Genomic DNA, 16,275 nt, shown 5'->3' with positions numbered 1-16,275 from the left:
AGAAAAGAAAAAATTAGCCGGGTGTGGTGGCACGTGCCTGTAGTCCCAGCTATTCGGGACACTGAGATGGGAGGATCACCTGAGCCTGGGAGGTCGAGGCTGCAGTGAGCTATGATTGTGCCACTGCACTCCAGCCTGGGTGAAAGAGTGAGACTCTATCTCAAAAAGAAAAGAAAAGCAATTGTGTGCTCTGTGGAGGACAGGAGGTGCAGGGCAGGAGCTTGCCCGAGCACCTTTAGCTGGATTTCCCAGCAACCTGCTCAGGCTGTTCCCACAGCTAGGGCCCTCGGGGCTGGCTGAGCGCTGGGCGTGGCTTCTTCCACCACCTGCAACTGAAGACAAGATTCTCTCCTGAGAGCCTGCCAGGGCTTCCTTAACTTCTGATTCTTCAAGCTCCCATCTGGAGTAACATATAGACTGCTCTTGTGAGCTTCAGTCAAAACATCCCAGATAGTCAACCTGAAATCATTTCGAGATGGAAGTACTGATTTGTTTTGTTTTGTTTTTGAGACGGAGTCTTGCTCTGTCACCCAGGCTGGAGTGCAGTGGTGTGATCTCAGCTCGCTGCAACCTCTGCCTCCTGGGTTCAAGCAATTGTCCTGCCTCAGCCTCCCGAGTAGCTGGGACTACAGGCGTGCACCACCACGCCCAACTAATATTTTGTATTTTTAGTAGAGATGGGGTTTCACCATGTTGGTCACGCTGGTCTCAAACTCCCGACCTCAAGTGATCCACCCGTCTCGGCCTCCCAAAGTGCTGGGATTACAGGTGTGAACCACCGCACCTTGCCGGAAGTGGTGTTTGGGCCAAGACTTGGAGCATCAGCTCCTAGAGCCAGAGAGGAGCCACCACTTGAGCGCTGAAGCAATGTCCATTAGGCTTTGTTATGGAAATTTCTCCTGATCGTTGTTTTGTGTCCGTTGAGATTCCAATTGTAAAAGGATGGAGTGCAGGTCTGGCTTCTTTCTCCCGCAGATCCGTGGAACCCTCTAGTGAGCACATTTGGCTTAGAAAACAAAGCTGCCATGGGGCCCTGCATGCAGGGCTGGGAGCTGTTGTTTGTGATTTCCCACATCGGCTCTGCGGATCACAGCGTGAGCTTTTACATTTCTGGCTTTCAACAGGCAGGTTGTCAAAGACACAGCTGGCAAGTGAAGTTTATATCTTAGTGGTGGAGAGCAGTTGTTCTTAAAATTACTAATTATAAACTTCAAAACCGCTGTTGGCATGCTGCCTAACTATAAACCAGTTGTTTTACCTTTGGGTTCTCATGGCCCCAACTGGCCTTAAAGGGCGTTTTTCTGCACCCTCAAAAGGCGGTGGTTATTTACCTGAAGTTGAGGCTTCCAGGATCCAGAGCACTCTAGCTCAGACACTGGGGGGACAAATGTGACCATTCTACGCTGTCAGGGTTTACCGCATCCAGACACTCACTAGGTTCCGTTTCACTAATTTTGGTAAAAGTCTGTAACTACTATAAAACATTATTAGATTCTTAATTGTAATCACAGTAAGCCTTGCAACCTCTTATAGTTACAGAATTGGGGTAATGTGGATATTAGCATCTAGGAGGTAGTTCCTTGCCAAAGAACCTGTATAAAAGGTACCTTGTGCAGATCATTTATTTGGGGTAAAAAGGAAAAGGGGAGGTGCTTAATTGAAGAACCAGTGAGAAAGTTTGTCCTGAGGCCTGTGTGCCCATTCAGTGCCAGGAAGCTGGGCATGAGCCAGTTGTTTCTTCTCCCTCCTAAGGACCAAATGAGTGAAAGTTGGTTGAAATTGCATCAGGAATTCTTATTTATACACAAGAAATACTTCCTGCCAGTGAGAGTGGTCACCGAACAAGGTCCCTAGAACGGGTGTTAGACCCTTGTGAGTGTCGGGCAGCCCCTGTGTGCAGGGCTGTGTCGTGGCAGCCACCAACCTCTCAGCCTGCCCTCCAGCCTGCAGGTACATGGTGATGAGGGGCAGTGCTCCCACTAAGGCACTGTCTCAGTAGCAGGCAGGCTTCTCCATCTCACCACGTAAGGACCAGAGGCATGCGTGCTCCTGGGATGCTTTGTCAACACAGCCCATCTGTCATGCCTGAATTGGCAGAAATGTTCAACGAGGGATGCTGGGGAACTTCCTCTCTGTGTCCTTATTCTGAATTGTCATGCCTATTGCAAATCTCTGTGCAGAATTCACATCTTTACTCACATTCCCTAAAAACTTCTAGGACCACAAAAGCCTCCTGGAGTCTCAGCTTGGTTAAAATCGCCTCTCTTGTAGCGACAAACATACGCTTGCCTGAGTAGTCTGCTGCAGGAGCTCTGTGAGCCGCTGCCTTAAGAACGCGGGTCATCACTAGTCATCTTTTTAGAACATATACTGACACTTCCCTGTGTAGGATCACGCTTGCCTCCTTGGGATTTACTTTTGCTCTGAAAGCAGTCAAGGAAAAGAGACTTGATCATTTCTGGTGCCTTAGAAAGCTGCTACATTCAGCAGGATGAGAAACTTTTGTTTCAGGAACAAGCCAACCTGTACAAGTCTCTGTATTTTGTGAGACTAGTCCCAATCTTGTGAGCAAGATTCAGGAAATCAGGCCCAAGGGTATAAACTGACTTTCCCTTTTTTTTTTTTTGAGATAGAGTCTCACTCTGTCCCTCAGGCTAGAATGTGTTGGCGTGATCTCTACTCACTGCAGCCTCTACCTCCCAGGTTCAAGTGATTCTAGTGCCTCAGCCTCCCAAGTAGCTGCGATTTCAGGCATGCCACCATGCCCAGCTAATTTTTGTATTTTTAGTAGAGACACCATGTTGGCCAGGCTGGTCTCAAACTCCTGACCTCAGGTGATCACCCACCTCAGCCTCCTAAAGTGCTGGGATTACAGGTGTGAGCCACTGTGCCCAGCCTAAACTGACTTTTTTTTTTTGAGATGGAGTCTTGCTCCATCGCCCAGGCTGGAGTGCAGTGGTGCGATCTCGGCTCACTGCAGCCTCCACCTCCCCAGTTCAAGTGATTCTCCTGCCTCAGCCTCCCGAGTAGCTGGGATTGCAGGCAAGCGCCACCATGCCCGGCTAATTTTTGTATTTTTTAGTAGAGATGGGGTTTCACTATGTTGGCCAGGCTGATCTCAAACTCCTGACCTAGTGATCCACCCACCTCAGCCTCCCAAAGTTCTGGGATTACAGGCGTGAGCCACTGCGCCCAGTCTAAACTGACTTTTTAATAATGATTGAGCAGTCCATGTTTACAAGATGAGCCTTTAAAAAATATATACATATACATATAAATACATACACACACACACACATTTTTATACAGTCAGTATTTTCTAGAACTGTGTCATACTTGTCTACACCTAAATAAGCTGGGTGACCATTCTGTGGCCATGAGCGAGTTCAGACAGAAAAATTCCGCAGTGCCCAGCCTCTCCCTGCTCACTCTGCATGGGCACAGACCTGTTGATAATGCACCTGCCTACCAGCCTCTTCCTGAGAAGAGTAAGGCCATTCTGTTTTGATTTTGGTAGATAATCTTGTGCCGTGGAAATCAGAAGGGCAAAACGAAGCAGTCATGATGAGAAGCACACCTCAGAAATCAGGACATCCCCCCTATCAGGTGGTTTTGGAGAAAACAAGGAAGGTGGAAGAATGGAGTGCAATTGTGTGAGCAGAAAGGGGGGCAGGACTCCCGGGTGCAGCACTGCTTAAACCACAGGACCTGGTTAACTCCTCACCAAGCTTCCCGCGACCCTGGTTGCCAATGGGCGCAGGAGACATTGTATACGCATCATGCTATTTAGAATATGTTCAAACCATAGTGTAAATGCTAATTAACCATATTGGTGTAGAACCGGAATTTTATATATTAAAAGGGGCCTCCTTTTTAAATATATGCCATGTAAAAAATGTACTTACAGGAACATCTCTTTGAATTGTATTTCTTGTATATTACATACGTAGAGACAGACAGACAATTTTAGCCAGGCAAAGTCTTTTTTGGCTGTGACTGGAATAAATCATTTATTACTTGGGAGTCCCATTTTGGACACTAATAATAAAATCATGGCAATGCATTTTTGAGGTTTTTATATATTTTTTTTATTTCCTTGTGGTTATAGGGGACAGGAGGAACTCTTTGACATCTTTTAAATACAATCATTTCACCCTTAAAAGGAGAGGAAGGGGATTGGGCCACAGACTTATCCATGGACTCGTCTGCTCTGAGATCTGGAAAACGACCTAACTTTGTCTGGTCTAAATCTGTGCTCCTCAAGGCCTTGTTTGCCAGAAATGTAGGATTTCAGGATCTACTCGAGACCTACTGAGACAGAATCCGGATTCTCACAAGATCCCAGGTGATTTGTTTGCATATTAAAGATGGAGACCAGTGAGTACACTGGTTTGTGGAAGGAAAAAAAAAAAGAGAGAGAGAGAGAAGCTCTGCCCTAGATACTAATTAGAATGGATTTACGCCAAAATGACCAGAGAAACTGGGAACCAGAGAAACAAGGAAACTAAAATGTATTGAATATCTGCTCTGTGTCAGGTAACGTGCCAGGCATTTTCATGTCTGCCTTTATTTAACCCTCAAAATCAACTTGCAGGTTAGGTTAAACAATTGCCCAAGTTCAAAAGCTGGAGCTGGCACCTGTGCCTGACTCCAAAGCCCGTGTGCTTCCCATTAAGGCACACTCCCTGCCCAGAGCCAGCATGGCTCAGCTGCTCTTGGGTCGGCGTGGAGGAGGGACAGGATACAGAAGGGATATTCAAGGCTAACTCCAAAACTAAATTCCAAGACTAAACTAAAGCGTATGTTTGTAAAGAGGGTAAAAATGAAGTTTGGAAGCAAACTTGCCTGTCTAATTCCCAAATATTCCTCCTTGTGGAATAAAAATTGGTCTGTTATGCGGCTTGACAGCGGCAGGCAATTTGGTAGGGATTACAGCAGGGAGTTACTGAAGGGTCCTGAGTGTAATCTGCGCTGGAGATGTTGTCATTGGCAATGTCTTGGAGGACGTCTGCAAGAACCTTTCTGACCTGGGGCAGCATGGCCTGGTACTCCGCACCACCTCTTTCTAGAGGCACGGCTTCTGCGATATCGTCTTCCAGGTTGAAAATCAGAGGAAACTTATGCTGCAGCTCAGGCCCGGTGCTCCCATCACATGCTCTGGCTCCACCTAGAGAGGGAATGACAACAAATACCTCGTTAACTCTGACAGTTGCCCTGTGTTGTAAAGACGAGAGCTGCGAGTGATTATACATTAATTCAAACATACCAGATAACCAAATGTTCCAATGATGGCTCTCTCTGTCAAAGAAATATTACCTTGAGAATCTATTTGCTCCTTCCAGTGATGATCCTGTGGTCCAAAATGTTTTGCTTTTTTCATTTCTGTTTTTGTTTTTTGAGGCAGGGTCTGGCTTTGTTGCCCAGGCTGGAATGCAGTAGCGTGATCCTAGCTCACTGCAGCCTCAGCCTTTTTGGGCTCAAGTGATCCTCCCACTTCAGCCTCCCAAGTAGATGGGGCTACAGGCATGCACCACCACGCCCAGCTTTTTTTTTTTTTCCAGAGACAGGGTCCTCCTATGTTGCTCAAGGTGGTCTCAAACGCCTGGCCTCAAGCAATCCTCCCTGTCCCAGCCTCCCAAAATGCTGGGATTATCAGCAGGAACCACTGCAACCAGACTAAAATGATTTGGAAGTTCTCCTTGAACTTACCTTCAAGGCCAGTAGAACACTCATTCAAGTATCTTTATTGACACAAAATCAGGATATAATTTTTTTTTCAAGTTGGAGTCTTGCTCTGTCGCCCAGGCTGGAGTGCAATGGTGCAATCTTCAGCTCACTGCAACCTCTGCCTCCCAGGTTCAAGGAATTCTCCTGCCTCAGCCTCCTGAGTAGCTGGGATCACAGGCATCTGCCACCACGCCCGGCTAATTTTTGTATTTTTAGTAGAGATGGGGTTTCACCATATTGGCCAGGCTGGTCTGTTGGCCAGGCTGGTCTTGAACTCCTAACCTCATGATCTGCCCACCTCAGCCTCCCAAAGTGCTGGGATTACAGGCGTGAGCCAGCACACCAGCCAGGATATAATTTTTTTAAGTATCTTTAACCTCTGCCCTTTAGGAGTAAATTTGATTTTTTTGAAAATCGATTTCTTGACTACCAATTGGTGAATCAAGTAGAAAGGCAGGTGAGTAATTTCACTTTGGGTTGAAGATGACAGTCTTATGTGGATTCGAATCTGGCTGTGAAAGCCATCCAGAAGAGGAGGGACAAAAATGTTTGGAATGATAGCAGCTTCCTTGGCTCTTCATGATTCCGATGACTTTTTTTTTTTTTTTTTTTTTGTCTTTGCTATAGAAAAAGCAGTTAAGGGTCTGATGGAAATAAATATAACATAATTAAATAAACAAAGGGAATTAAAGCAAAAGATAGCCCTCAAAATTACAAGAGTTCCTAAACACTGACTTTGCTTCCGAGCTTATCAGCAGCCAAACATTAATGAGATAGAAACTTATCAGTTGCTCAGGAGAAGCAGAGCTTTTTCTGGCACTAAAATCTGAGAGAAATTCTTCCAGTGGCTCATTCTTCTACAGGGGACCCTGTAGGATAGAATGCTCACTGGCATTCTTATGAAAAATAAAACTGAGATTAGGATGGTTCCACTGATGACTTCTTATCACATCCTTTACTATATGATGAGAGCAGGCGCCAACATGCAACTCAATACAAGGAAGTCTATAGGGGCAAAGCCATACTACCTAAGGATTCAGCCTTCTGGTCCAATCTGGCCAGAAATAAAATTTGAAATATTTAGGAGAATGGGTAGATCTCAAAGCCTTTAGACAACCCTTTTTTATTACTGGTTTTCCACCTGTGGCTGACAGTCAAGTTGATCAGTAGAGATTAACAGTTGTTGTCTTTGCCTAGAGTTTGGAGTAGAATTTGATTATTCTTCATTGCCAGTAAAAGGCAGTGACATGAGCTTTGACAAACAGTTCATGCTAGGAGTAGAGACTGTGTCCCAGGACTGAGGGATCTGCCTAAGGTCAAGGGAAAAATCTGAAAGACTCGTCCTAACAAAGTGTAAAACTAAGGCAGTTCAAGGGAACTGACTACTGATTAGCTGCCAGTGAAAACAAAAATCAACACTCTCAGATAACAGAAATCAGGATTGCTACAATGCATCACCAACAATGTCCAGCTTACAATTTTTAAGGACGACTAAATAGGAGACTCCCAGTTTCTAGTCTGGCACGTAAGGAGGTCGGCAGTCATCACTTCATTCTAACAAGTAAAAAGCTGAACAAACTAAAAAATCAACAACTTGGCCGGGTGTGGTGGCTCACGTCTGTAATCCCAGCACTTTGGGAGGTTGAGGCAGGCGGATCACGAGGTCAGGAGTTTGAGACCAGTCTGGCCAACATGGTGAAACCCCGTCTCTACTAAAAATATAAAAAATTAGCTGGGCGTGGTGGCGGGCACCTGTAATCCCAGCTACCTGGGAGGCTGAGGCAGGAGAATCACATGAACCCAGGAGGTGGCAGCGAGCCGAGATCGTGCCACTGCACTCCAGCCCAGGCAACAATGTGAGACTCCATCTCAAAAAAAAAAAAAAATATTTCAACAATTCTTATTAGGTCTTTCGGAGAAGTGAAGTCACAGGGCAAACTACTGCCCCCAAAATTAGAGAGACAGACAAGCAAATAGAAATAATCACAACTTAACAGAGCAGAAACCCACAAGCAGAAACCTCTGCAAGAACCAGTGCCAGGAGTAGGGAAACCCTGAACTGTAATTGACAAATTGCTGGAGGCTCAGTGTGGACAAGTCTGAGAGATGAAAAACTCCAGTGGGGCCCAGTTATCAAGCACCACCCCCCACCGCGGCACCCAAAACACACACACTTTTGTGAGTTTTACCTCCAGGAGCTCAACCAAGTTCTTACAGTAAATATTGGAGAAAAATCTCTTCATCCTTCCAAAAGGGGTAGGAGAAAAGTAATTTTTAAATATACCAAAATGTTCTAGTTTTCTTAACAAGGCCTGCCCTCAGGAGAAACTAATTTACCAGAGCTTAAATTACTTAGGTTTTTCTCACAGCCTAACTGACCTAAGGGTAGGGAGATACCCAGCTCTAGCCACTGTAGCTGTTCCACCTAAGGGGAGGGAAGGGATAGACTAAGAAGCACTTGTGAAGTTCACAGTCCAAGGGCCCAGGCTCACCAAAACTACTAAGACTTAATAATAACCTACCCAAATAAGAAGGAACCAGAAAACCAACTCTGGTAATATGACAAACAAGGCTGTTTGACACTCCCCAAAAAATCACAGTAGCTCACCAGCAATGGATCCAAACCAAGAAAAAAATCCCTGATTAACCTGAAACAGAATTCAGGAGGTTAGTTATTAAGCTCATTAGGGAAGCACCAGAGAAAGGTGAAGCCCAATGCAAGGAAATCCAAAAATCAATACAAGAAGTGAAGGGAGAAATATTCAAGGAAATAGATAGCATAAAGAAAAAACAAAACGTTAGGAAACATTGGACATACTTATAGAAATGCAAAATGCTCTGGAAAGTCTCAGCAATAGAATTGAACAAGTAGAAGAAAGAAATTCAGAGCTCGAAGACAAGGTCTTTGACTTAACCCAATCCAACAAGACAAAGGAAAAAGAATAAGAAAATATGAACAAAGCCTCCAGGAAGGCTGGGATTATGTTAAACGACCAAATCTAAGAATAATTGGTGTTCCTGAGGAAGAAGAGAAATCTAAAAGTTTGGAAAACATATTTGGGGGAATAATCAAGGAAAACTTCCCTGGCCTTACTAGAAACCTAGACATCCAAATACAAGAAGCTCAAAGAACACCTGGGAAATTCATTGCAAAAATATCACCAGGTAACCTATAAGAAAAACATGAGACAAAAATACCAGGTATCCTATAAAGGAAAACCTATCAGGATTAACAGCAGATACCCTACAAGCTAGAAAGGACTCGGGCCATATCTTCAGCCTCCTCCATCAAAACAATTATCAGCCAAGAATTCTGTATCCAGCAAAAATAAGCATCATATATGAAAGAAGGATACAAACAAATGCTGAGAAAATTCACCACTACCAAGCCACCACTACAAGAACTGCTAAAAGGAGCTCTAAATCTTGAATCAAATCCTGGAAACACATCAAAATGGAACCGCTTTAAAGCATAAAGCTCACAGGACCTATAAAACAAAAATACAATTTGAAAAGCAAAAACAAAAAACCAAGGTACATGGGCAACAAATAGCATGAGGAATGGAATGGTACTTCACATCTCAATATTAACACCGAATGTAAATTGTCTAAATGCTCCACTTAAAAGCTACAGAACAGCAGAATGGATAAGATCACCAACCAACTATCTGCTGCCTTCAGGAGACTCACCTAACATGTAAGGACTCGCATACATTTAAAGTAAAGGGGTAGAAAAAGACATTTCATGCAAATGAACACCAAAAGTAAGCAGGGGTAGCTATCTTATATCAGACAAAACAAACTTTAAAGCAACAGCAGTTAAAAAAGACAAAGAGAGACATTATACAGTGGTAAAAGGCCGTGTCCAACAGGAAAACATCACAATCCTAAACATACATGCTCCTAACACTGGAGCTCCCAAATTTATAAAGTAATTACTAATAATGTAAGAAATTAGATAGATGGCAACACAATAATAGTGGGGAATTTCAATACTCCACTGACAGCACTAGACAGGTCATCAAGAAAGAAAGTCAACAAAGAAACAATGGATTTAAACTATACCTTGGAACAAATGGACTTAACAGATATACAGAACATTCCAACCAACAACTGCAGAATACACATTCTATTCAGTAGTGCATGGAACTTTCTCCAAGACAGACCATATGATAGGCTACAAAATGAGCCTCAATAAATTTAAGAAAATTGAAATTATATCAAGTACTCTCTCAGACCACAGTGGAATAAAACTGGAAATCCATTCCAAAGGAACCTTCAGAACCATGCAAATATATGGAAATTATATAACCTGCTCCTGAATGATCATTGGGTCAAAAATGAAATCAAGATGGAAATTTAAAAATTCTTCAAACTGAACAATAGTGACACAACCTATCAAAACCTCTAGGATACAGCAAAGGAGGTGCTAAGGGGAAAGTTCATAGCCTTAAACGCCTACATCAAAAAGACTGAAAGAGCACAAACTGACATTCTAAGGTCACACTTCAAGGAACTAGAGAAACAAGAACAAACAAAACCCAGCAGACAAAAGGAAATAACCAAGATCAGAGCAGAACTAAATGAAATTGAAACAAAAAAATAAAAAAGATAAATGAAACACAAAGCTGGTTCTTTGAAAAGATAAATAAAATTGATACACTGTTAGCAAGATTAACCAAGAAAAGAAGAGAGAAAATCCAAATAAACTCAATAAGAAACAAAACAGGAGATATTACAACAGACATCACAAAAATACAAAAGATCATTCAAGGCTACTATGAACACCTTTGCATTTAAACTAAAAAACCTAGAAGAGATGGATAAATTCCTGGAAAAATACAATCCTCCTAGCTTAAATCAGGAAGAATCAGATACCCTGAACAAACCAATAACAAGCAACGAGATTTAAATGGTAATTTTTAAATTACCAACAACAACAACAACAAAAGTCTAGGACCAGATGGATCCACAGCAGAATTCCACCAGACATTCAAAGAAGAATTGGTACCAACCCTTTTGACACTATTCCACATGACAAAGAGGGAACCCTCCCTAATTCATTCTATGAAGCCAGAATCACCCTAATACCACAACCAGGAAAGGACATAACCAAAAAAGAAAACTACAGACTGATATCCCTAATGAACATAGATGCTAAAATCCTTAACAAAATACTAGCTAACTGAATCCAACAACATATCAAAAAGATAATTCACCATAATCAAGTGGGTTTCATACCAGGGATGCAAGGATGGTTTAACATATACCAATAAATGTGATAAGTCAATAAATGTGATACACCACATAAACAAATTAAAAACAAAAATCACATGATCATCTCAATAGATGCAGTAAAAGCATTTGACAAAATCCAGCATCGCTTTATGATTAAAACTGTCAGCAAAATCGGCATACAAGGGACATATCTCAATGTAATAAAAGCCATCTATAAGAAACCCACAGCCAACATAATACTGAATGGGGAAAAGCCGATATCATTCCCTCTGAGAACTGAAACAAGAAAAGGATGCCCACTGTCACCACTCCTCTTCAACATACTACTGGAAGTCCTAGCCAGAGCAATCAGACAAGAGAAAGAAATAAAGGGCATTCAAATCAGTAAAGAGGAAGTCAAACTCTCACTGTTTGCTGACAATATGATTGTTTACCTCAAAAACCCTAAAGACTCCTCCAGAAAGCTCCTAGAACTGATAACAGAATTCAGCTAAGTTTCCAGAAACAAGATTAATGTACACAAATCAGTAGCTCTTCTATACACCAACAGTGACCAAGCGGAGAGTCAAATCAAGAAGTCAACCCCTTTTACAATAGCTGCAAAAAACAAAAAAAAACTTAGGAATATACCTAACCAAGGAGGTGAAAGACCTCTGCAAGGAAAACTACAAAACACTGCTGAAAGAAATCATAGATGACACAAACAAATGGAAACACATCTCATGTTCATGGATGGGTAGAATCAATATTGTGAAAATGACCATACAGCTAAAAACAATCTACAAATTCAACACAATCCCCATCAAAATACCACCATCATTCTTCAGAGAATTAGAAAAATTCATATGAAAACAAAAAAGGGCTCGCATAGCCAAAGCAAGACTAAGCAAAAAGAACAAATCTGGAGGCATCACACTACCTGATTTCAAACTATACTATAAAGCCATAATCACCAAAACAGCATAGTACTGGTATAAAAATAGGCACATAGACCAATGGAACAGAATAGAGAACCCAGAAATAAACCCAGATAATTACAGCCAACTGATCTTCGACAAAGCCAACACAAACATAAAGTGGGGAAAGGACACTCTTTTCAACAAATGGTGCTGGGATAATTGGCTAGCCACATGTAGGAGAATTAAACTGGATCCTCGTCTCTCACCTTATACAAAAATCAACTCAAGATGGATTAAGAACTTAAATCTAAGACCTGAAACTATAAAAATTCTAGAAGATAACATTGGAAAAACCCTTCTAGACATTGGCTTAGACAAGGATTTCATGAACAAGAACCCAAAAGCAAATGCAATAAGAACAAATATAAATAGCTGGGACATAATTAAACTAAAGATCTTTTGCACAGCAAAAGGAACAGTCAGCAGAGTAAACAGCCCACAGAGTGGGAGAAAATCTTCACAATCTATACATCTGACAAAGGACTAATATCCAGAACCTACAATGAACTCAAACAAATCATCAAGAAAAAAACAATACCATCAAAAAGTGAGCTAAGCACATGAATAGACAAGCCTCAAAAGAAGTATACAAATGGCCAACAAACATGAAAAAATGCTCAACGTCACTAATGATCAGGGAAATGCAAATCAAAACCACAATGTGATACCACCTCATTCCTGCAAGAATAGCCATAATCAAAAAATCAAAAAACAGTAGATGTTGGCATGGATGCAGTGAACAGGGAACACTTCTACACTGCTGATGGGAATGTAAACTAGTATAGCCGCTATGGAAAACAGATTCCTTAAAGAACTGAAAGCTGAACTACCATTTGATCCAGCAGTCCCACTACTGGGTATCTACCCAGAGGAAAATAAGTCATTGTACAAAAAAGATACTAGCACGCACATATTTATAGCAGCACAATTTGCAATTGCAAAAATGTGGAACCAGCCCAAATGTCCATCAATCAACAAGTGGATAACGAAACTGTGACATATATATAATGGAATACTGCTCAGCCATAGAAAGGAATGAATCAACAGCATTTGCAGCAACCTGGGTGAGATTGGAGGCTATTATTCTAAGTGAAGTAACTCAGAAATGAAAAACCAAACATCGTATGTTCTCACTGATATGTGGGAGCTAAGTTATGAGGAGGACATAAAAGCATAAGAATGACACAGTGGACTTTGGAGACTTGGGGGTAAAGTGGGAGGGGGGCAAGGGATGAAAGACTACAAATAGGGTGCAGTGTATACTGCTTGGGTGATGGGTGCACCAAAATTTCACAAATCACCACTAAAGAACTTACTCATGTAACCAAACACCACATGTACCCCCAATAACCCATGGAAAAATAAAAAATAAATAAAGTGAAATGGTAGGAAAAGATTTTCCATGCAAATAGTAACCAAAAGATAGCAAGAGTCGTTGTACTAATATCATACAAAATAGACTTTAAATTTTAAAAAGGTTATGAGAGACAAAGAGAAGGACATAATATATTAATAAAAGTTTCAATGCCATTTTTGCCATTTCTGTTCTACATAGTACTGGACATTCCAGCCAGAGCAATTAGGCAAGAAAAAGAAATAAAAAGCATCCAAATTGGAATGGAAGAAGTAAAATGACCTCCTTCAGATATGATATAATCTTATATGTAGAAAACCTAAAGATTCCACATAAAAACAGAACTAATAAAGGAATTCAGCAAAATGGCAGGATTGAAATTCAGAACACAAAGCCAGTTATATTTCTATACACTAACAGTGAACAATCTGAAAAGGAAATTGCAAAAACAATTTCATTTACAATGGCACCAAAAAGAGTAAAATAGGAATTAACACAAAAAAGTGAAAGACTTGCATAACGAAAACCATAAAATATAGCTGAAAGACATTAAAGAAGACATAAATAAATGGTTACATCCCATGTTCATGGATTGGAAGACTTAATATTGTTAAAATGTCAATACTACACAAAGTGATCTACAGGTTCAGTACAATCCTTACCAAAATCCCGATGATGTTTTTTGCAGAAATAGAAAAAGCCATCCTAAAACTCACATGGAATCTCAGAGGACCCAGAATAGTCAAAACAGTCTAAAAAAAAAAAAAAAAAAAAGCCCAAAGCTGGAGGACTCGCACTCCTGATTTCAAAACTGCAACAAGTCTACAGTAATTAAAACAGTGTGGTACTGGCACAAACGTAGACATATAACTAATGGAATAGAATAGACAGTGGAAATTATCCCTCGCATGTATGATCAACTGATTTTTAACAAGGGTGCCAAGACCATTCAATGGGGAAAGGACAGTGTTTTCAATAAATGGTGCTGGGAAAACTGGATGTCAACATGTAAAACAACGAAGTTGGACCCTTACTTATGCCACATACAAAAATTAACTGGAAATGGATCAGAGATCTAAATATAAGACCTAAAATACTAACATTCTTTTTAAAAATATGACAAAATCTTCACAACAATGAATTTGGCAAATCATTTCACAGATGAATTCAATCAAACATGAAAGAAATAATACTGATCTTCCACAAACCCTTTCAGAAAATAGAGAAGGGAATATTTCTCAACTCGTTTTATAAGGCCAGCAAAATCCTGATACCAAACCTTGACACAGACAAGAATGGAAAATTATAGACAAAATCTCAGCAAATCAAAATCAGCAAGATGTAAAAAGTATAATACATCATTACTAAATGGGATTTATCGAGGAATGTAAAGTTGGCTTAACACTTGAAAATCAATCAATGGGAAAAGAAAAAGAATCCATGGAATTCACACCATTAAAAGGGTACATATACAGGTATCTACATTTATAAAACCTCACCAAATTACACATTATAGATCTGGGCCTTTCACTTTGTGTACAGGTTGCCTTAACTGGAGGAATAGGAACACTTTTACACTGTTGGTGGGACTGTAAACTAGTTCAACCATTGTGGAAGACAGTGTGGCGATTCCTCAAGGATCTAGAACTAGAAATACCATTTGACCCAGCCATCCCATTACTGGGTATATACCCAAAGGACTATAAATCATGCTGCTATAAAGACACATGCACACGTATGTTTATTGTGGCACTATTCACAGTAGCAAAGACTTGGATCCAACCCAAATGTTGATCAATGATAGACTGGATTAAGAAAATGTGGCACATATACACCATGGAATACTATGCAGCCATAAAAAAGGATGAGTTCACGTCCTTTGTAGGGACATGGATGAAGATGGAAACCATCATTCTCAGCAAACTATCGCAAGAACAAAAAACCAAACACCACATGTTCTCACTCGTAGGTGGGAATTGAACAATGAGAACACCTGGACACAGGAAGGGAAACATCACACACCGGGGCCTGTCGTGGGGTGGGGGGAGGGGGGAGGGATAGCATTAGGAGATATAACCAATGTAAATGACGAGTTAATGGGTGCAGCACAGCAACATGGCACATGTATACATGTGTAACAAACCTGCACGTTGTGCACATGTACCCTAGAACTTAAAGTATAATAATAATAAAAAAAAAACAAACAATAAGGTACATCTTAATTCTAGGCCACATACCAAAACAGACTGGTTGTCTTTCCAAGGCCACTCCCAGTGAGTGACCATAACATCATATCCTCATCATAGACAAACACATCTTTCTCTAATCTAATGTGGTAGATGTCAATTCATCTAGCTTATCCAAAAGCAGTTGTAAGTAACTGGAATGCAAATATTAGAAGCAAGAGGAAGAGGGAATCAGAACATGCCCCTGTTTCATCCTATTCCCAGTTTTCACTGATGGATTAAAAGTTCAGTGCTCCCTACCCAGACTCTCTTGGGAGTTTGGTGACTCCTTAGAAGAGCAGACCTCCCCTGGGTTTATAGTTCCTATCTGATTGTGATCATTTAAATAGCCCTATTACTTCATAGTAACATGTATGATTTCAACATTGCGGTGCCAAGGGCTTTCTGGCAGGACTTTCATTTGTGAAATTAACTCAGCCTGGAGGTCCCATACCTCTTAGACAATGTAATATAAGGACTCTAATCTAGAAACTTTTCAACCGAAAACATAACAAATATCTGACTGTTTTGAGTTTTAGGTTTTAGAGAATCAAAGATTTTTGTGACATTTTTAATACCCCTCAAGTCATGTTTTGTTTTTATGCCACACTTTCTTCAGGATCACTTATTTACACTCAGGGAAAATCATTTTTTGGTCATATAATTTGAAAAGCTCCAACATCAAATAACTGAATCAAGTTGGAATCTGCATTAGGTCACAGGGTTTTTTTTTTATTTTTTGTTTTTCATTTATTTAAAAAAAAATTGTAGC

The 16,275-nt window shown here is 40.9% G+C and overlaps 2 protein-coding genes across 10 annotated transcripts in view; one reads left to right on the top strand and one right to left on the bottom strand.

Moving 5' to 3' along the window:
• WIPI1 (WD repeat domain, phosphoinositide interacting 1) overlaps window positions 1–4,063 on the top strand; it is a 37,331-nt gene extending 33,268 nt beyond the window's left edge. For all 5 annotated transcript variants that reach the window (XM_063718919.1, XM_024234757.3, XM_024234756.3 and 2 more), the window contains one exon: window positions 3,518–4,063. In XM_063718919.1, the coding sequence (XP_063574989.1) occupies window positions 3,518–3,565 (48 nt within the window). In that variant the 3' untranslated portion in view covers window positions 3,566–4,063. The remainder of the gene's footprint in view (window positions 1–3,517) is intronic.
• ARSG (arylsulfatase G) overlaps window positions 4,064–16,275 on the bottom strand; it is a 151,002-nt gene continuing 138,790 nt past the window's right edge. For all 5 annotated transcript variants that reach the window (XM_063718916.1, XM_024234748.3, XM_054537311.2 and 2 more), the window contains exon 12: window positions 4,064–5,167. In XM_063718916.1, coding sequence (XP_063574986.1) covers window positions 4,893–5,167 — 275 coding nt within the window. In that variant the 3' untranslated portion in view covers window positions 4,064–4,892. The remainder of the gene's footprint in view (window positions 5,168–16,275) is intronic.

The sequence above is a fragment of the Pongo abelii genome, chromosome 19 (assembly GCF_028885655.2).
Source record: "Pongo abelii isolate AG06213 chromosome 19, NHGRI_mPonAbe1-v2.0_pri, whole genome shotgun sequence".
Lineage (NCBI taxonomy): Eukaryota > Metazoa > Chordata > Mammalia > Primates > Hominidae > Pongo > Pongo abelii.
Note: the sequence above shows the minus strand (reverse complement) of the source record. Positions and strands in the feature narration are given on the sequence as shown.